At 39.4% G+C, this 23,043-nt stretch overlaps 1 protein-coding gene across 1 annotated transcript; it reads left to right on the top strand.

Moving 5' to 3' along the window:
- The first annotated feature begins 2,395 nt into the window (after window positions 1-2,395).
- LOC142503545 (uncharacterized) lies at window positions 2,396-3,893 on the top strand. Its single transcript, XM_075615962.1, has 2 exons — window positions 2,396-2,492; window positions 2,858-3,893. The coding sequence occupies exons 1-2, from the start codon at window positions 2,396-2,398 to the stop codon at window positions 3,883-3,885; spliced, it is 1,125 nt and encodes a 374-aa protein (XP_075472077.1). The 3' UTR covers window positions 3,886-3,893.
- The last annotated feature ends 19,150 nt before the right edge of the window (window positions 3,894-23,043 follow it).

The following is a 23,043-nucleotide window of genomic DNA, read 5'->3' as shown; positions in this document are numbered from 1 at the left end:
TGGGAGTGGGAGTGCTGGGAGTGCTGGTGCTAGGAGTGTGAGTGCTGTTGCTAGGAGTGGGAGTGCTGGTGCTAGGAGTGGGAGTGCTGGTGCTAGGAGTGGGAGTGCTGGTGCTGGGAGTGCTGCTGGTGGCGCAGTTGCAGATGGGGTGGATGGTGGTGGCGTGCTTGCTGGTGGGCAGCTTTTGGAGGCTCTTCCATTGGAAGAAGGAGAGTCCAGTCAGCACCAGCCAAGCTCTGACCCTAAACCTGCTCGGAAGAAACGTGTGGAGAAGCCACGTAATCCTCGCTTCAATGACCAGGAAAATACAGCTCTTGTCACTGGCATTCTGGAGCACTGTGACAGTTGGACATTTACTAGGTAAGTGTACCTTTACATTTATTATTCAAATACATGGGATCCTAGGTCATCTGAGTTTTGTTCATATGCAAATATGGGTTCACAATATCTTTCTATGTTAATTAGTCTGGAAACACAGCTTTTTATCATGCCTTACAAGGACAACTAAACACAGGCGGTCAATTTGCCATAACTGCATACAATATGAATGCAACCTTGCTTACATGTATAGGTTTAGTAGTGAATGCTCATGTGCTTCACATATTACACATAAAACAGCATGTTTGCTATCTCTTGGAACAGCTAGCAGTGTAGGAAACTGGTGCTTCTATTATTAATCATTTACCTCATATATTTTATATGTTTTTCAAGGGCGGACAAGTTCAGCAAGCAGAAAAGAAATGTGGGACACAATAGTCATTGGTGTCAATGCGTGTGGGAATCATGTGAGGGACAAGCGGAATTGTCACAAGAGATTTGATGATATTAGGTCCAAATTGAAAAAGAAAATACAACACCAACGCGTGCATGCTACTGGCACTGGAGGTGGGCCGACACCACAACGTCTCATATTAAGTCCATTGGAGGAGCTGCTTCGGGCAAAATTACTTCCCGTCGTCGTGGAAGGCTTACCTGGTGACCGTGATATAGGAATTTACCCCTCACAATTTCCACCAGGTGAGAAATATTACTGTACTAGGCGTGTCGTTGCTTACAGTTATTTTGCATAGTTACACTGCTTTTTATACTGTCTTCACAATATAAGCATACCTGCATCTATATATGTATATGTCTGATTCTGTATATATATATATCTCAAAATAGACATATATGTTGTAGTCCTACTAAAAGCAGTAACTAATATAGCACGTGCCATTGCGTGCTCATTTACATGTGAATTCCCAAAATGCATTGCTGCAGTGGAAGCAATTGATGGTGGGCGAAGATGGGGAACAACAGGGTAGTACACATGTGTAACACATGTTAATCAGAAATTATTACTAGCTACAGGTACAGAACAGAAATATGTAGAATATTATTGTGTATTTTATTTATTTTACTCCGACAAACATGACATTACTGCCTATTTAAGCATGCATCAAATATATTGCATGCAACGGCCTACAAACATCACTTGCACTAACACATCTATAGTTGTTTATGAAAAGGTCCATTTTTGCTTTAACTCATATACAGACAGCATAATGAGGCACACGTATCATATTTTATGTCATTGTTTTCATAACTTAAAAACTGCACACGACTATTTAGCTCATCTACCATTGTGTTAAAGCAGCTGCAATTAATATCTCATCACAGCATACACTTCAACAGAGGGGGTGGGGTTCAGCACACACACTAATTACAGCCTCATTTTAGGGTCAACTTAGTTCACACCATTTGCACCTGTTTCAAGTCATTGAAAGGTGTGGCTGATTAGGCTTTTTGGGGAAGGGAATACCGTTCTTACAACCTGACTAGCACAACTGAAGTTAATCACACTCATTTGAAAGCTTCACTTTAGCTACTAAATGCCCCAACAACTCATTACTTATCAAACCGTACGTCACACATTAGTTCACTCATATCTATAGTTGAACTACTACTATCAACGACACATTATCACACACTGCATGTGTTGTCTTGTTTAGTCACAGCCACATTCATGTGTGCCACATCTTATATTAATGTACCACGCATATCCTCTACCAAAAACAACACTTTGTGCAATATGACCACCTTCATGATAACCATTGTGAATGGTCATCTCATGATAGTTATGTACATTATGATACTGATATCACTACACAACATATGATTTTTATGTTCAAATTTAATCTATTTATCCTCACGCATTACTGCAGGAACATAGTATGTTTTATGTTAGGGAACTCAAAAGTTCTAAGTACACAGGCATGTACATTGTTATTACAACTATTTATGTTCACTTTCACACACACATTTTGGGTTAAGGAAATGATGCTGTTAGGTACTCATAAATACAGAAAATACAATAACTGTTTGTTCAATATTTACACATGTAAATGTAAAACTTATGTTATTGTTATATATAGTTGCCCCTGAAGGACATGTGTCACCTGAGACTGAACAAGTGTCTTCACCTGGGTCAGCCAGCTCAACACACCTAGAAGGTGAGTGTATCAGTTGGTGGCCATATAATATGTGCTCTTCTATATGTTATGTTGTCATGTTCATTATTTGTTTTGCACATCTTCTTTAAATAGGATTACTTAGTGTCAGTGAAAATGAAGTGTAAGCCAACTTGTATTGTGTTAGTGATGTTAACTATCATGTAGGAGTTGTGAGTTTACAGCAAGTTTTCATTCACTCATATTTCATACTGAGTCCAAACATTATTCTTAAGTCAAGGTAGTTTTTAATGTGAGGTTATAAAACGTATGGAAACATGTTAGTTGTTACTTATGACACAGTACAATTACATAGTAACACAGCAGAGATTAACATGCCATTTAATAATGTGTACATTTATTTGTAGAACATGATGAAGAGGATTATGATGATGATGATGATGATGATGATGATGCCGCCGCCGCCGCCATAGACACACAAATACAAGCAAGTGACCATGAAGAGGTTCCAATTGAAACTGTTTTACCGCCAAAACGTCCAGCAAATACCACATATGATGCAATTGTAGCTTCTGAGGGAAAAATTGTGGAAGCAGAAAATCGTCGCCATTCTGACCTGATGACAGTGCTGGAAAGGATGATTGCACTGCAGGAAGAAACAGTTTCACAATTGGCACATCTCCACAGAGTCTTCATTGAAGTGCCTAAACAGTTGCAAAAAATCAACACCTCATTCGAAGCATTAGTTGTTCAGCAAACACAAGCTAATTACTGGAGAATGACTAATGTACCACAATTCAACACCTCACAGCCAGGATCTGTTCATGCAGGTCAGTTTTCACCACATTCATCTGATATTCATTCACCAGGCCCAAATGTTACCGGTCAAGTAGCAGACATTGCTGTGCAGGTTCCTGACGACATCCTACCGCTGCCATCTGTACAAATTCAGCAGCTGACACCTACAAAGGAGGCCACAAAAAGAAAACACAAGCAGTTACTACTGACCAGTTTTTGGTCAAAAACAACAAAAGACACACATGAAACAGACCAACCATCACTTGTGCAGTGTCTACCAACTTGCTCACATGTGTCAGTGGGCACAAGCCCTGTCCGTGAACAGTCACTACCCAAAAGCCCTGTAGGTGAGTCACTGCCCAAAAGCCCTGTAGGTGAATCGCTGCCCAAAAGCCCTGTAGGTGAGTCACTGGCCACAAGCCCTGTAGGTGAGTCACTGGCCACAAGCCCCGTAGGTGAACAGTCACTGCCCAAAAGCCCTGTAGGTGAGTCACTGGCCACAAGCCCTGCCCGTGAAGTGCCAGAGGCCACTCAAAGTGGCTCTGTTGTGCCTAAAGTTGGTGGCAAAAGAAAAAGGAAAGCTCAAGAGACAACAAGCAGGCCTGTTACTCGCTCGCAAAAGGAACAAAAAAAATAAATGTTATAATTCAGAAAATATGTCTTTGGCCTTGTTTTGTTGACTTCAGATTATCTAATTACTATTGTATGTATGCTGAAGACTGTGTTGTTTCCAAACTTTCAAGTATGTTTTTGTACACGTGAAGTTTTGGAAATGTTAACACTCCTAATTAATGAATAGTGTTATAAATATTTATGTTTTAATCGTCTGTTCAGTAATGGTCCACCAGGAGCCAGTTGCTAAGTTTAGAGAAGCTGACATTGACTTTGCAGCAAAACATTGCATTTGGGTGTGTTAATTGATGTAATCATTGCATGTGCATATTATTTTCATGCAATTATAAAAGCACCAATTTAACTGCAAACATCTTTCTTGTACGTGTACAGCAGGATTTTGTGTTAAATATTACTTACCTTTGGTGGCCATTGTAATTTGTCCTTTAATCATTTATGTGTTCTTGTTTCAAGAACATCTCTGAATTGATACTAATATATATATGTAGTATGTATTGATATATGCACACACACACACACAGACACACACTGTGTGTGTGTGTGTGTGTGTGTGTGTGTGTGTGTGTGTGTGTGTGTGTGTGTGTGTGTGTGTGTGTGTGTGTGTGTGTGTGTGTGTGTGTGTGTGTGTGTGTATATATAGTACTATCTAAACTGGTATAGATGTATTTACAAAAAACATACACTTCATGCTTCCTTGTGAAAACACACTATTTTAATAATACAGGCCTAATGTTTGACAACTATACTAAGTGTGAGCCTCTAACATTATTGGGTGCAAACAAATGTTTATTACTTAATTCACTCATGTTTATCACCATTTAAATAGGTTTCATACAAGGCCTACTTACTGCCATCAATATGTTGTGTGTACTCCTGCAATATAAAAAAAAAAAAAAAAGATACATTATATATATATATATATATATATATATATATATATATATATATATATATATATATATATATATATACATATAGTACAATATACACTTTATATATATATATATATTTTTATGAGAGAGATATAATTATATATATATAGATACACACGTATTTAAACTCATGCAGACAGGTAGTTAACCAGAATTTCAAATACACACAAATGTATGTGGGAAAAAAACATTTCATTTTGCAGGTGTGTGTATTTACTGATATGGCTGTCTAAGCACTATTTTCACACACTGCTCTTTGTTATTTTGCAAGAAAACTCAATGTTACTGAAATAAGTGTAGGAATGTTTTCACAAACGAGATAAAAAAATGATACATGTTTTTCCCACATTCGCCTATCACTAACCACAAAACTTAAACCAATTAAAAGGACACATCCAATTGGCCTTTGAAATAAGGAGTAAAAGTAGTTACTTTTGTTGACCTTGAAAACGAAACACAGGAATTTGTTAGCCATTGAGCAGAATCATTTTGATGAGCAAAGAAGACAGAACTGCACACATCTTTTGTGCTACTCTGACATGGCTGATGAATTCGTTAACAATATGAATCCCCTCTTAGGTTATAAGTACATGGTTTCCGAAGCAATTTTAAACAGTCGCGGACACAAAGCAAGCACACGCCAAATCTATGATTTGATTCGAGCTAAATATCCTTATTACCAAGACCGTAGGCATGCGCGGAATTTAAATTCCTCAATAAGATTCACTTTATCAACTAATGACTTTTTTGAACGTGTGCAGGATAAGCTAGAACACACCTATGGTTTCTGGAAGATTGCAAAGGAAAAGCATTTTACCCTGAAAGAGGGCACATATATTGTTGTGAAAGGCATATTTATTCCTAATGCCAATAGCAATGGATCCGCTACTACTGTTCCGTGTGAATCGATACCTGCTGCAATATCTGCACCCTCCATTCCTGAAACCCACATTGTACAACAACAAAAGTACTATGATTATGTACCAAGCCTTTCAGCTGAAAATGCATTGGAATGGGAACCAGAAGAAATGAACCTACCTCCCGACCAATTGTTTGAAGAAAGCAGTGGCGATTCCTATGAGCGCTTCATGGAGGAGATGTGTGTCATACTGGATTCAGCGGGTGGGTCAAGCGTGGATGAAAATGCCTTGCATTTCTGGAGCGACCAGTTGCAGCCAGACGAACAGTTAATTCTAGAAGAATGGTAAATATAACAACCGTTATGCGTTGACTGTGCGTTTAAATGTTTTTTTTTTTTTAACCACCATTTTCCCTTCCAATGCGTGGATACAGCGTAACATTGCAGACTGCATAACATGTAGCGATCACAAAGAAATTGTTGCCGAATACAATATAGTATAACCTGAAAGAGTAGTACACATTGCTGACGGAATAAATATACGTACTTTCCTATCCCTTTAACCATATTAGCAACATTTTACCATAACTCTAACACATACCTGTTTTGTTATCATGCTACATCTACAACATTTAAAAGCGGGTCCACCACGTATGACGTGGGACTCTTGTCATGGCCCAAGGCGTCCTTAAAAAGGATTACGGATGTAAGTCCCGCCCCCAAGCGACGTGCGCGCCTCAAAGCCTATTGGCTGTCATGTTTTGTTATAGTAACGGTAACTGCAGTGTGTCATGTGTGCGGCTCAGTGTTTGTAGGCGTCAACTGGGCGTTAGCTGAATGTTAATTGAGTGGGAGGAGTGTTAGCGTGCGTTTCACGCTGGTTTAACATGACGTCACACGTATTGCATTTGCGCATTGTGTTATCGGCCGTCCTTTCTGTCCAAACACGTCTGTTTAAAAAGAATACAGATGTACTCGTTTAGAACGAATGTAGTTTCGTATTCATTGTATTTGAAATAAAGATTTTATGTTTAATGGTATTTTCAAGATGTATTGAACGCACAACGTACGCTTTGTTTTGCGCATGCGCTAACAGTTAGTGCAGCCAAGCGTGAAGTGCGTGCGCACACTAAGATGTGCGCGCACATTTTTCAGTATACAGGCAACGTTCACATCATATACATAGTTATGCCTGCTACAAATTTAAAGAAACATTACATACTGATGTACACTTGTACTTCTAACATATAAGTGAGTGACGTGTGTATGTACACAATCATATAGAGCTGTGTAATGCGTTGTCACGGATACATATATAGTAAGGTGCCATATTTGACCCTCATGTGTTTGCTGTATTTCAGAGATGTCGGGGAAGATACAATCGGATCAATGTATGATTTCAGAAGAGTCTACTTTTATATGAGATGATTGTGAGGAGGAGCCACCGACTACTATACTACATATGGAACTAATTTTATATTGCTTGCAGCGCTTATTAACAAACAATTAAAAATGTGATACCCTTATGCCTATATTGCATAAGCACTTAATTAACATAATGATGTTGCAAAATAGTGCCTCATGAATTTTTATTGAGTGTTCTTTAATGACTACTATCATTTTATGGCATGGTGTGTTTTATATATAACAACCATTCCCACTCTGCTAACACATTTGTGAATTCTATTGTGTAATGGAACGTATGACTGTCGAAACTATGTAACAATAATAATAATAATAATAATAATAATTATAATATGAGCATGTTCATGTATAGCGCTGCTAGTTGTACACAGCGCTTTACAGACACATTTTTCAGGCTGAGGTCCCTGGCCCGTGGAACTTACAATGTATTTTTTGCCGCCTGAGGCACAGGGAGATAAAGTGACTTGCCCAAGGTCACAAGGAGCCGACACCGGGAATTGAACCAGACTCCCCTGCTTCAAAATCTCAGTGCCAGTGTGTGTCTTTACTCACTGAGCCACTCCTTCTCCCAATGTAAAGGACACTTACAACCAACTAGCCATTTCTTGTTAAAAATCTCTTGTTACATGGGTATGTTGATAAAATGGTTTGGGACTGTAGCAAATAATGTTATTGGCCAGATGTTGTGGTCCCCTACAATGCATGATGTTCTGATTATGACATCAACATCATGTAATGAAGTACGTTTCTGTGTATATTTCATTAACCTAACTAACTATAGTTTACTGTGTTTATTAAACGTTCTAAAAATACATAGTATAGTCAATATGATGATATAAGCTACCATAATAAAGCTGGTGTTATCATTTGTCGGTGTTATACATGGATCCTACACAAATTGATACAGACACAAACAGTTGTCTTACAAAGTGTGTCTATGCTAATGTGCACGTGATTGACGTTACAATTGTGACAATACTTGATAATTATCATCATGATAATGATGAAGTGACGTGATTTATATTGCAAAAATATTACCAACATTGTCATATTGGTAAATTAGAAATGCTAAATGACAGTAACATTAGTGACAAATTTGTCTTCTCTGTTAACAGTTTAACACTTGGTACATGTAGGACACATCCACACACGTGTGACTTATACATACACATGTCACAAATGTAAATTAATGTTGACTATTAATTCCTAGCATTACAAAACACCAACATTGCTAAATATAAGATGTAGTACGCATTGTTGTGATTGCAGGCATTTATGCATGGAGTGTTATGATCAGTCAATTTCATCCGTGATGAATGATCTCCCGTAAGTAAAGAAATAACTACAGTTATCCCCTTGTCTCCAAACACCTCTATATTACATGAATGGAATTTATAAGGAAACATACATAAAATGTGATGAAATGGGAGTAATCATTTTCTAATACAATGCACATGAAAGCTCAAGAGTAGCTAAATGCATATACATGATACAGAAAGTACATATATGTAACATTTGTGTTTAAACCAATATGTTGGGTTTTGAATTCAAATAATTATAGGAAGATTGATGTAGGCACATCTTATGAGAGATGTCAGCAAATATACATACCATGATCAGTCATACTGGAGATATACCTATAATGCAAAGGAACAATATATAAATTGCAAACATTGACATGCCATCTTCAGTACCGTAAACAACACAGCAAAGTGTGTATTTGGTGTTAAATGTGCAACACCATGTATATTTCATGACATTCAAAATGTAAATCAGGCTGGTGTACACATCATATGGATGTACATGTTACACTGCACCAATAACATTGTATGTAAGCATACTAGAAGCATGAATGAGTATGGGCATAATATGTGTATTGTGTTAGCATAAGGAACAACACAATGCTAAAATATTAGTGCTTTGTTACCCCAGTTGTATTCACATACACACAACTAAAGTAAAATTGAAGAGGGATTATATAACCTGTGCAACAATAACATACCGGTGCCACATCCCTTTGTGCACACAGCAGAGAGAAGAAAGGTGTGCAACCCATCTTCATCTGTGTCCTACCAGAAGGGTATATAAAAAAACATTATTGTTAAGATAACATAATGTAAGTATAAAAGTAGAACTTGGAACATATATGTTTGTACTTACAAGAAAAAAATGAATTGATGAGATTCTGGCGTGTCTGGCCACCACTGGCTGTTTGTTCATTTTCAGCAGCTACATGGGTGGGATGCTCGTCTACCACAGGCTCAGCTAGGTCTGACTGTACATTGTGCCTCAGTGCAACATTGTGCAAAATGCAACAGGCAAGGATAATATCAGACACTTTTTGAGGCTTGTATAGAAGAGCCCCACCAGTTCTGTCCAGACACCTAAATCTGGTCTTGAGTAGGCCAAATGTCCTCTCTATAACAGATCTTGTAGAGATATGGGCTGCATTGTACCTCTCCTCTGCTTCAGTTTGAGGGTTTAGCACCGGAGTCAAGAGCCACGGCCTAATTCCGTATCCTGAGTCACCTATAATGAATGGAGCACACATAAGCTGACATTAGTGATCAAATTGTACAATGCCAACATTCCTAAATAAAAAAGTGTTTTGTGTTATAACATGTAAATGTGTACTCACCCAGCAGCCAACCATGTTCAAAATGTCCCTCTTCGAACGCATGGAAGACTGAAGAGTTCCTCAGGATGGAGGAATCGTGACTGGAACCAGGGAATTTGGGTACCACATGCATTATCCTCATCGTGGCATCACATACCACCTGTACATTGAGTGAATGGTAGTGCTTCCGATTGCGGTACACATGCTCACTCTGACTAGGTGCAATCAAAGCAACATGTGTGCAATCGATTGCACCCAGCACACATGGTATCCCTGCTATATTATAAAAGCCAGTCCTGACTTCCAGCCACTCTGTCGCCTCTGTAGGAAAATGAATATAATTCCTAGCGCGTCTATTGAGTGCATAGAGAAACTGGGTCAAGGCCCGCGAGAATGTAGATTGCGAGACCCCGCCCACTATGCCCACAGTTGTCTGGTATGACGCGGAAGCAAGATAATGTAATGAGCACAGCATTTTAACAAGCCCAGGGACTGCACGACCTCTGGCTGTGAAAAAATCTAAATCTCCCCTTATCTCCTGATAAAGAGCTAAGATTGCTGCTGAACTCAAACGATAGCGACTTACAATCTCCTCCTCACTCATCCCATCTAACAGGGTTCTCTCCCTGTACAGACGCGGACGAGGCACAACTTGTCTCCTCTGTCTTCTCCTCTGATCTCCTGTCCCTCTCCCTGTCTCTGTCGTATCCGCGTTTCTGTCCCTGTCACTGTCACTGTCCCTCGGTGTGTCCCTCCCTTGCCCTATATGATTGTCTTCATCATCAAGCATGTCATAGAAAAGAATGTTCCTCCGTCTCCTAAACAATCTCAACATTTTGAAATGAGTAGCTGTGAATGATCAGGTAATGGGCGTCCTTTAAATAGGTATGTGATGATGTCAGGTGACATAGTAAAATGCAAGGTGTTACATTAACATAATAAAGTACTTCTGTGGCAAGCTGTGTGCAGTTCTTGTTATAAGTATTTGTTGTGTGTATTCTGCAGGGAATGATGATATTTGGCAATGATGTGACGTGAACCTTTGTAGAAACATTGCTTGCAAATAAATAGTGTAATGTGCAATGCATGTAACACTTGTGAACGCAACAGTCAGTCATGTAATTAGGCAAAAAGGCTGAGATTGACGTGGGAAAAGTTTTGTGTAACATGTGTAATTAGGCATGTTATTGTGACATGTTGACAACAATGAATAGGCGTGTGCATATGCATGCATTTCTGTAAGGAGGATAGTTGGTATAGAATGAGTTAACAAGGTGTCCCAATGCTGAATTACTGTACATGTGTGTATAAGTTAGGTTGAAGTGCTTGTAATGTTACGGTTACAATCTAAACATGCAATGTGATTGAGCGTCCAATAAGTGACGTCATGAAAATAGGGAGGACCCAAAACTATATGTAAACATGAGAAGACAGATGTACATGTACGTTTAAAGATGCGTGACACATTACTAGCATTGTGTAATGTAAAGGAAGATGAATATACTGTGTATGTGTGACATGTGTGACATGTGTAACATCATGTAAATAATTGTCGCTCAGTTCATTAAAATGTGTGATATGATGTGAGGTTCTCCTTTAAGAGTTGAGTATAGTATTTTCCCTTGGCACATCATCACATGATGAGTAATGTGACCCGCAAATGCTGCAAACATGTAAAAGTATAATGTTATGCAAATAATACACGTCAGCTGTGACACAATGCAGGGAATGCCCCCACACTGTAATGCAAATGACGTTTGTATTGTGAGCAATGAAACGTAAACAGTACTATACTGTTATACGTCCCCGCTCCATTGACTCCATTGATGTACAGAAGTTTTTTTTTTCTAAGTGCCGTTGCGGCAGCCTTAGCGATCGTTCTCCCCTCCAAACTGCCAACTTTAGTTGGCGGGAGAAATTGGCCATAACATCTCAATTTCGTAGTGCCGATCAGGCCCGATAAGCTGTTTTTTTTTGTTGAATCCAGCCGATTTAAAAAAGTGTCGATCAGTGGCGAAAACAGGCTTATCGGCAGCCGACTGGCCATAACAAAATAATCGGCTCCGAAACCTGGCGAAATCAAGCACTTATCGGCGCTTACTGAATCTCAAACCCAATTTTGGCTATAAAATGGTGATAATTCCCTTATCAACGCTTACTGCATGAGGCCCTAAGTCTGTTATGCTGGTCAGTGGTGTCCTGGATATCGCTGGGTGTGTTCCTGACAAGCGGTTTTAGAGTGCCTTCCACCGAGCCAGAAATATTCTTAGTCAGTGTGCCAGATCAAGAGATAATAGTGCGCCCATGGTTACCCTCTTTGTAAATTTTAGAGAGCATGTAGAATGTGCCAAGTTTTGGGTTAGCTGGTATAAGGTCCAGAATTTGTTCTCTTGTGTGGATCGGGAGTGTTTTAATGATACTGTTGAGTTCTCACATGTATTTTTTTGTTGGATCCTCCTGCAATTTGGTGTAATACTTTACATCAGAGAGTTTTTTGTGTGCTTCCCACAGGTAGTCTGTCATGTTCATTATGACCACTGCTCCTCCCTTGTCTGCAGGTTTGATTGTTATGTTGTGGTTGGCCTTTAGCGATTCTATAGCTCTCTACTCAATCTAATACGTTTGTTTCCTTACTTTGTCCAGGATGGTGGATTTGGCTCTGTGTCTAAAGCTTTCGATGTACCGGTCCAGTTTGGGGTTGTGCCCACTTTGTGGGATCCAGTTAGATTTTTGCTTCTTCCTGCTCATGTGCAGCGGTCCTCCTTCTGCAGTGTTGGCATAATCTTGGTTGTTTTATAAATACAAATTACATTTGAAATATTAATTTGGCAAAATTATACTTGGGTCTCTTGTAACATGTTATTTAATTAATATGTACACTATTCAATACATTTACTTTTGGTTTGTTTCTTTCAAATAATTAAATATGTTTACTACAGTATGTCATATATAATATATGCATTAGACACAGAGCAATGCAGAAGGGTCTGTTCAGCAGTACAATCCCCTGCGGACTCTACCAAAGTACCAGAGGTAGTTGGGACCATTTAGGGGCAGGGGGAAAGTTAAGCAAGGAAATACAGCAATAATACCCATTCTCTTGGAATTCTTCTCAAGTCCGAGCAGGAAGTGGAAATGAAACTATACCTCATCTTTGCCAAATTCGATCATCTCTACTCACTGTTCCCAGAGCCATACAACATTTGAAGAAAAACCTTTTTTCCATTCCTTCTAAGGGTATGTGCGGTTTTGTGCGCTACCGACTCTGGGTGCAGACTCTAGAAACATAGTCGTGCTACATCTATTAACAAAAAGCAGATTTAACATGGCCTAAAAAGTTTTCAGCAGGGGATCGTACACAGGATAGATGGTACCGAGTGAAAGGTTGAAAAGAAAAGGCAGTCTTTTATTCAAAAGTCCAAATGGAAGAGCCACTAGAATAGGGTAATGTTCTAATATCAGGTTGTCTTTTATAGCTTCACTTAGTCCAGCTTCTATGTAATTCACATGCATCCACTATCTCTTGACCTGGGTGTTTTAAGTCCACTGCAATGTTGTATTGTAACGCTGTCCTCACCACAAACAAGGCGGAACCCCGGTACTGAGGTGGGAATGGGTACAAATGCAACCACAGCCACAGGGGCACATCCGGAGTGTGGGTGGTCAGGCAGCCGGGTCACGATTGGAGAGAGTAGAATGGTTAGGCACTCGCCGAGGTCTGAGGTAGGAGCTGGTAGAATGGTCAGTGTCCGTTTAGCCGTGGCCAGGGGTTGGAGCCAGTAGAAGCCGTGGTCGGGATTGGAGAGATGCTGTAGGTCTGAGGTAAGCCAGGTCGGTAAGTCAGAAGTGAGGAGTCCAAAGTAATAGCCGGGTCGGTACACAGGTGGTCAATCTGAAAGCAAGGCAGCAGGGAACAAGACAATGCAGGACAAGGAGTCAGGAAGTGGGAGAACAGCGCTAACTGGAACAATGCTCAGCCAAAGTGCAAGTGGCACAGCTGAGCATATATGGGAGAGCATGACAAATTATAGAGGGAGGTGAAGCGGAGGCGCGGCCTCCGCGGAGGCATGGATAGGAGGAGAAACACAGGAGGGCATAATAAAGACAGTTGACACGCAGCTTGGGAGGGGTGCACATGCGTCATGTGTGCTCTCCGCACGAAGTTGATGCGCGTTGCAAGCGCTGGGGCGGAGCAAGACTCCGTGACATCAGAAAAGCTCCTGCGGGAGCGCGCGCGCTGTAAGGAGAGTGGGGTTGTGCGAGACATCAGGTAAGGAGGGAGTGCGCCACAGGGGACGCGCTCCCCGATTCCTTACATGCATCTAATGTGTATGTTCAATACTGATCATGTTTAGATAAACCTGGTTGCATACTATTCCTTAGTATATTCAGGAATCTTCTACTTAAACAACTTGTTCTACATGAGGTATCCTTATCAGGCTGACCCAATCTTTAGCTAAGAAAACATTCCTACTTGGGGTCATATACATTTGTAATATATGACTATAATGTAATGTACAATATGTACAGTATGTAATGTATGTAATGTAATGTAATGACTATAATGTAATAAATCCATGTATATCTCTGAAAATGAGAAAAGCAAATAATACAGTGCAGTTTATATTAATATTTAAAAAAGACCCAAAGGGATGCTGTTTTTGAATCACAAGGTCGATAGTTCTTGTTTCAATTTTCAATGTTCTCCATTATGAAAATGTAAATAGGCATATCTTCAAATGAAAAAAACATTTAGAACTCTTTAAAATGTTTTTAATTTATTTCAATTACAGTAAAGGCATTTAGTACTTATACTGGAAATAGACAAATGTGCAATGATGATTCATCTGTGTCTCATCCAATATAATAACACATCTGCTTCTATTTTGCTCAATACAATGTCTAGCAGTGACAAGTGTCACCTACAGTATAAGAATACCACAGCACGTTATTATTTCTTACAAAGTCGATAGGCGAAATAAGCAACCTTTCAAGCTGATATCCTTTCAACTTTTCTATAATGTAAAAAAACTAAGGGAGTGAACCCGAAGAAACTGATGCTGCCAAAGTCTTGTATATCTTAGTTTGGGAATTTAACCCACAATCCACTAAAAAGTATATAGCAAATCGCCATTGAAATCAATTGTTGAAAGATACTATGATTGAACTCACCCTGGGTGGGGGCCCGTTGTGCAGACTGTGACCGGGTGCAGGAGATGAAGCATCCAGGAACACTCCACTCATGAACCTCCTTGGGCCAGAGATGCTGCCCTTACCCGACCCGGTGTCTCAGATATCTTCTCTGTGGTCGCCGTAAGCTATCCACAATGTGCTGCCAGGTACCCGCTGGAGTGTTGTCACTGACGTGTTGTCGCTCCCTACGCGTGTAGCCGAGGTGTCCTCCCTCTGATGTGGACGCCGTCACGAGGTACGTGTAGGGTTCAGCTATCCGCCGCGCACACGCTGTTTCCAGCTGAGGGGAGGAGCGCTGGCGTGTCTCTGCGTTCACTGCGCTCCGGCATGCCCACGTGTGTGGGGGAAGAGTGATGACGTCAGCCCTCCGGGCTAGGAAATCCAACGATGAAGTGCTTGCGTGCACCAGCCATATGATAAGCGATAGCGAAAAATGTAGAAGGCGGTCACAGCAAAAAAGTCTAGTTCAGGAACAGGTAGACTTAAAATCAGCTTTAATAGTACATGCTGTACATCTCAGAAGGGGCGCTCTGACGCGTTTCGTCCCTCTCCGGGACTTTATCAAAGAGTATAACACCCTTATCACACAGACTCCTTAAATAGATGGAGACCCAATCTGATTGGTAGTTCAGATTGCAAGGGCTTGTAAGGCTCAATTAGGTTAATGCTGAACCAGTGTTTGGGTTTAACCTATTCATTGAGTCTGCATGAAATACATGGTTAAAACATATATATATACAATAATATACAAACATAATTAAAAACAATGATATACAATTGGATGTAAAGCACGGACCAATATATAATATAATTTTGTAGCACACATATGGTTGTGTAGACAAATGGTTATACATACTAATGTGATGTATAATGATGTAACAAAAGTTACAGTCTTAGTTGCAATATTTCTAAATAAAGAGACAATATATAATGTATAATAAGAATAGCTACATAGAATCACTAATAGGTTAAAGTACTAATTAGTAAAGATTATATTGCAAACAGTGTATAATATCCATACATGGGCATATGTTGGAGATATACTTAGTACAACAATTTAATCATAAGAATTTAGATCTTGATTTATGTCATATAGATATAATTATAATCCAAATCGCAATATGTGGGATCACAGTAGCGTGGACACACACCCTCTCTACCCCTCACTCCTCACTCTACATGGCTAGAGGAAATGTTTTAACTCCCAATCGATATTTATGCCATGTGGGTGAAGGGTATCGAGAGTGTATATCCAAAACATCTCCTGCTTATTTAGTGTATTCTCCCTATTACCCCCTCTAGGGTGGCAATGTATGTGTTCGATAGCAGAAAAGGTGACATTTCTAATGCCTCCCATAAGGCATTGTGTAAAGTGTCTTGATACTGGATGGAGTAAATCGCCCTTCCTAATAAGGCGGACATGTTCTGCTATTCTTTTTTTTAGCGGCCTTGTTGTACGGCCCACATAGCTTAATCCACATTTGCAATGAAGTACATATATGACATAACTGGTATTACAGTTTAGAAAGGTCTTAATTTTATATTTATTTATATTATATTTACACATGATGCTGTTTGTTGGGGACGCATGTTGATACATGGTACATTTTCCACATTTGAAAAATCCCTTTGGAATACTGCCAATATTGGGGAGACCACACCTACTATCATACATGCTAGGTGACAAATGGAATGCCAATGTTTTGGCTTTTCGATATGTGAACCTAGGTCCACTTTCAACAATTGGGCGTATATCTTTATCCAGTAATAGGGTGTGCCAATGCTTATGAATGATGTCACAAATCTGTTTGGATTGTTGATTAAATGTGGTAATAAAGTAAGGACTTTTTCTTTCATTAAAGGCATTGGCATTCCCTCTAGTGGGGACTGGTTTCTTCCTTTTACAGATAAGGGTTTTTCTATCTGTCGCATTTGCTTTGTCAAAGGCTGCTCCAATGTCTTTGGCGGAGTACCCCCTGGCGAGAAATCTTTTAGACATCTCTCCTGATCGAGACAGAAACACCTCATCTTCAGAGCACAGCCTTTTTAATCTCATAAACTGAGCTCCAGGAATATTTCTAATCAAAGATCTTGGATGGCAACTTTGTGCACATAGGAGTGTATTCCTGGAGTTCTCCTTTCAGTAAATATCTGATTGTATATGCATGTTGTTGTCAATGTACAGGACCAAATACAAATAGTGAATGTGGTTAAGATTTTGTTCAAAAGTGAGTTTAATATTTAGGTCATTAGTGTTTAAATAATCCATAAAAGAAAACAGTGTTTGTTCATCACCTTTCCAAATTATTATAAGATCGTTCATATACCGCTTGTAAAAAACGATATTTTGACGAAAAGAATTATCACTGTGAAAAATAAACCGTGATTCCCAAAAACCCATAAATAAATTTGCGTATGATGGTGCAAAACTCGTGCCCATTGCGGTACCCAATAACTGTAAATAAAAAAGTGAATCAAACATAAAATAATTGTGCGTGAGCAAAAATGAAATAGATTCTAATAGAAAAGTGCAATGTGAGGAAGATAGAGTGGAAAGTTCCAAGTAATATTCAATGGCTGCAAGTCCATGTTTATGTTGTATAATAGAATACAGGGAGGCCACATCAAGTGTGACCCACCTGTATTCCTTGTGCCAAGTGAAGTCCTGCAAATTGACAATCAAATCCGCTGTGTCTCTGACGAATGAGGGCAACTGTACCACCAGTGGCTGCAGAAATTTGTCGACATACCGTGACAATCCATCTCCCAAAGATCCAATGCTCGCTACTATTGGCCGACCAGGAGGGTCGACCAGCGATTTATGGACCTTTGGGAGATGGTGAAATATAGGAATCACGGGGTGTATACAGTCAAGGAATTCAAATTCCTTACGACTGATGACATTTAAAATTCTGCCAAACTCTAACAACTCCACCAATTCATTATGATATTTAGATGTTGGATTACCCCTGAGACGCCGATAAGAGCTAGTGTCCTGTAGCTGCCTTAATGCTTCTTTTTGGTACTGACTAGAAGACATAATTACAAGGGCACCCCCCTTGTCCGCATGTTTAAGTACAATATCGTGTTGCTTTTTTATACAATCAATCTGTTGAACCTCAGTATGACTCAAATTACCAGAATTAACGTTCGAACAGGTAAAACCTTGAGCTAATAAGCGTAAGTCCCGTTCCACCAAATGTTCAAACATAGAAATGGAAGGCCATCTGTTATAATTTGGGCAAAACAATGACTTCTTACGATAGCCTGAATCTTCATGACCAAAAAATGGTTGGTTGAATGTTAGTAAACGTTCACCCTGTGATTCAAGCAATGTGTCCAGGTCAGAGAGGGCACAACATTCATGAAATGTCAATAAGTCTGTTTCTTTGGTGGGAGACAATTGAGAATGAGTGCTCACGTCCGAATTATCGGATTGGATTTTTTACCAAATATTTTCTTTAAAGTAAATTTTCTGGTAAATTTCTGGAGGTCAATTACTGTTTGAAAAAGCTGGAAGTTTTGTGTCGGTGTAAACCCAAGTCCCTTATTGAGTAGTGTCAATTGATCAAGTGAGAGATCTGTACCGGACAAATTGATTACATTACCCGGATCATTTATTCGTATTTCTTCCGCTTGGCCATGCCTCATCCCTCGTTTCCTTTTGGATCTCCTGGTTCTCCTCGCCCTTTTGGGCCTGCCTGTAAAAAAGCTGATGATGGTTGACCAGAAGTTTTAGACATTTTAGTTTGGGAAAATGATGTTGAGGCTTTTTGATCATAGTTAGAGGTCCCGCGGTTCTCTCTTGTATAGTCAGCAGTCCTATCGAATGAGACTATATGTGGTCTATATTCTTGATCAGAGACATCTGAGTCAAAACTGGAGGTCTCTACTCTGGAATTTTTTAGAATGGATTTATTTGAGGGATTCTTTTGCCATCCTTTTTGACGGCGTTGGCCTTTAGGTGTGCTTGAACTCGTAAATTCTTTTATAATTATAGGTTTCTGACAACAATATACTTGTCCCTTAGTGTAATCAACACGGTCTCTTTCAAATTTTACATGTTTTTTGTCACTAATATTGTCTTCAATCACTTCAATATTGGACAATAAAGTCTTATCATTTTTGACAAATTGCTCCATTTTTGAAAATGGCTGCAATTTTGGCTGAAGAATTGTGATCTCTGACATTAGTAGTGATTTTTCTGCAGTTTTTTGTTGTATAATTAGATCCATTAATTGTAATGAACACGTATCTTAGGCCTTAACCCAGTCCTGTTCAAACTGTTTATTTAGAAACCCAAATGATGGTACTTTTTTGATTCGCAGTCCTCTAGGGATTCTATTACATCTGATGTAGTTCTCTAGTGAGGTAATATCCCACCAGAGTCTCAGGTTCTGAACCAAAAGCTTTTCCAATTTGACAAAATAATGGGTTAGGTCAGATGGTTCGTCACATACAATGTCAGAGATTCCGTCAAATAAATGTGCAGCCTTTCTAGATCGTCGTGTGTTGTCACTACACATATGTACATAAGTAGTACTCTCCACATCAGATATAACATTTTCATCTCCACTTGATTCTTCCATAGTGTTTGGCCAATGTAAAAAATAGGCACCGAATATATATATATATCAAAAATGGAGCAATTTGTCAAAAATGATAAGACTTTATTGTCCAATATTGAAGTGATTGAAGACAATATTAGTGACAAAAAACATGTTAAATTTGAAAGAGACCGTATTGATTACACTAAGGGACAAGTATATTGTTGTCAGAAACCTATAATTATAAAAGAATTTACGAGTTCAAGCACACCTAAAGGCCAACGCCGTCAAAAAGGATGGCAAAAGAATCCCTCAAATAAATCCATTCTAAAAAATTCCAGAGTAGAGACCTCCAGTTTTGACTCAGATGTCTCTGATCAAGAATATAGACCACATACACTGGCGACACACTTTATTCGAGCTCGGCTAGTCCCACGAATTCGGGTATACCCGGGTGTATTGAGGTTTGTGACTGTTTTCTGCCCGAGTGCATTGAGGTATTTTCCAAGCAGGGATTGAAGCATTTTATTCCCGCTGGCTGCAAAACTGCACAGTATATATATATATAATGCATTACAATTCATGAATTTATGCCATCTGGTAGACACACGAAGCATTGCAGCCTATTAAATCCTAATCATTATCATTTAACAGATCAGCCGCCCGTCAGCCAGGCATGAACCCAGGCTGGGAAGGCAAACGCAACGGGGCTTGTCAGAGGTGAGGAGCGGCGCATTCCAGGTATCTGCCAGGTACATACTGGGTATTTGCTCGAATAAAGTGTGTCGGTGCAGTATAGTCTCATTCGATAGGACTGCTGACTATACAAGAGAGAACGGCGGAACCTCTAACTATTATCAAAAAGCCTCAACATCATTTTCCCAAACTAAAATGTCTAAAACTTCTGGTCAACCATCATCAGCTTTTTTACAGGCAGGCCCAAAAGGGCGAGGAGAACCAGGAGATCCAAAAGGAAACGAGGGACGAGGCAAGGCCAAGCGGAAGAAATACGAATAAATGATCCGGGTAATGTAATCAATTTGTCCAGTACAGATCTCTCACTTGATCAATTGACACTATTCAATAAGGGACCTGGGTTTGCACCGACACAAAACTTCCAGCTTTTTCAAACAGTAATTGACCTCCAGAAATTTACCAGAAAATTTACTTTAAAGAAAATATTTGGTTCAAAAATCCAATCCGATAATTCGGACGTGAGCACTCATTCTCAATTGTCTCCCACCAAAGAAACAGACTTATTGACATTTCATGAATGTTGTGCCCTCTCTGACCTGGACACATTGCTTGAATCACAGGGTGAACGTTTACTAACATTCAACCAACCATTTTTTGGTCATGAAGATTCAGGCTATCGTAAGAAGTCATTGTTTTGCCCAAATTATAACAGAGGGCCTTCCATTTCTATGTTTGAACATTTGGTGGAACGGGACTTACGCTTATTAGCTCAAGGTTTTACCTGTTCGAACGTTAATTCTGGTAATTTGAGTCATACTGAGGTTCAACAGATTGATTGTATAAAAAAGCAACACGATATTGTACTTAAACATGCGGACAAGGGGGGTGCCCTTGTAATTATGTCTTCTAGTCAGTACCAAAAAGAAGCATTAAGGCAGCTACAGGACACTAGCTCTTATCGGCGTCTCAGGGGTAATCCAACATCTAAATATCATAATGAATTGGTGGAGTTGTTAGAGTTTGGCAGAATTTTAAATGTCATCAGTCGTAAGGAATTTGAATTCCTTGACTGTATACACCCCGTGATTCCTATATTTCACCATCTCCCAAAGGTCCATAAATCGCTGGTCGACCCTCCTGGTCGGCCAATAGTAGCGAGCATTGGATCTTTGGGAGATGGATTGTCACGGTATGTCGACAAATTTCTGCAGCCACTGGTGGAACAGTTGCCCTCATTCGTCAGAGACACAGCGGATTTGATTGTCAATTTGCAGGACTGCACTTGGCACAAGGAATACAGGTGGGTCACACTTGATGTGGCCTCCCTGTATTCTATTATACAACATAAACATGGACTTGCAGCCATTGAATATTACTTGGAACTTTCCACTCTATCTTCCTCACATTGCACTTTTCTATTAGAATCTATTTCATTTTTGCTCACGCACAATTATTTTATGTTTGATTCACTTTTTTATTTACAGTTATTGGGTACCGCAATGGGCACGAGTTTTGCACCATCATAAGCAAATTTATTTATGGGTTTTTGGGAATCACGGTTTATTTTTCACAGTGATAATTCTTTTCGTCAAAATATCGTTTTTTACAAGCGGTATATTGACGATCTTATAATAATTTGGAAAGGTGATGAACAAACACTGTTTTCTTTTATGGATTATTTAAACACTAATGACCTAAATATTAAACTCACTTTTGAACAAAATCTTAACCACATTCACTATTTGTATTTGGTCCTGTACATTGACAACAACATGCATATACAATCAGATATTTACCGAAAGGAGAACTCCAGGAATACACTCCTATGTGCACAAAGTTGCCATCCAAGATCTTTGATTAGAAATATTCCTGGAGCTCAGTTTATGAGATTAAAAAGGCTGTGCTCTGAAGATGAGGTGTTTCTGTCTCGATCAGGAGAGATGTCTAAAAGATTTCTCGCCAGGGGGTACTCCGCCAAAGACATTGGAGCAGCCTTTGACAAAGCAAATGCGACAGATAGAAAAACCCTTATCTGTAAAAGGAAGAAACCAGTCCCCACTAGAGGGAATGCCAATGCCTTTAATGAAAGAAAAAGTCCTTACTTTATTACCACAGTTAATCAACAATCCAAACAGATTTGTGACATCATTCATAAGCATTGGCACACCCTATTACTGGATAAAGATATACGCCCAATTGTTGAAAGTGGACCTAGGTTCACATATCGAAAAGCCAAAACATTGGCATTCCATTTGTCACCTAGCATGTATGATAGTAGGTGTGGTCTCCCCAATATTGGCAGTATTCCAAAGGGATTTTTCAAATGTGGAAAATGTACCATGTGTCAACATGCGTCCCCAACAAACAGCATCATGTGTAAATATAATCTAAATAAATATAAAATTAAGATTTTTCTAAATTGTAATACCAGTTATGTCATATATGTACTTCATTGCAAATGTGGATTAAGCTATGTGGGCCGTACAACAAGGCCGCTAAAAACAAGAATAGCAGAACATGTCCGCCTTATTAGGAAGGGCGATTTACTCCATCCAGTATCAAGACACTTTACACAATGCCTTATGGGAGGCATTAGAAATTTCACCTTTTCTGCTATCGAACATATACATTGCCACCCTAGAGGGGGTAATAGGGAGAATACACTAAATAAGCAGGAGATGTTTTGGATATACACTCTCGATACCCTTCACCCACATGGCATAAATATCGATTGGGAGTTAAAACATTTCCTCTAGCCATGTAGATTGAGGAGTGAGGGGTAGAGAGGGTGTGTGTCCACGCTACTGTGATCCCACATATTGCGATTTGGATTATAATTATATCTATATGACATAAATCAAGATCTAAATTCTTATGATTAAATTGTTGTACT

This window comes from Ascaphus truei, chromosome 1 (genome assembly GCF_040206685.1).
Source record: "Ascaphus truei isolate aAscTru1 chromosome 1, aAscTru1.hap1, whole genome shotgun sequence".
In the NCBI taxonomy this organism is placed as follows: domain Eukaryota; kingdom Metazoa; phylum Chordata; class Amphibia; order Anura; family Ascaphidae; genus Ascaphus; species Ascaphus truei.
This window is presented reverse-complemented; position numbering and strand designations above follow the sequence as displayed.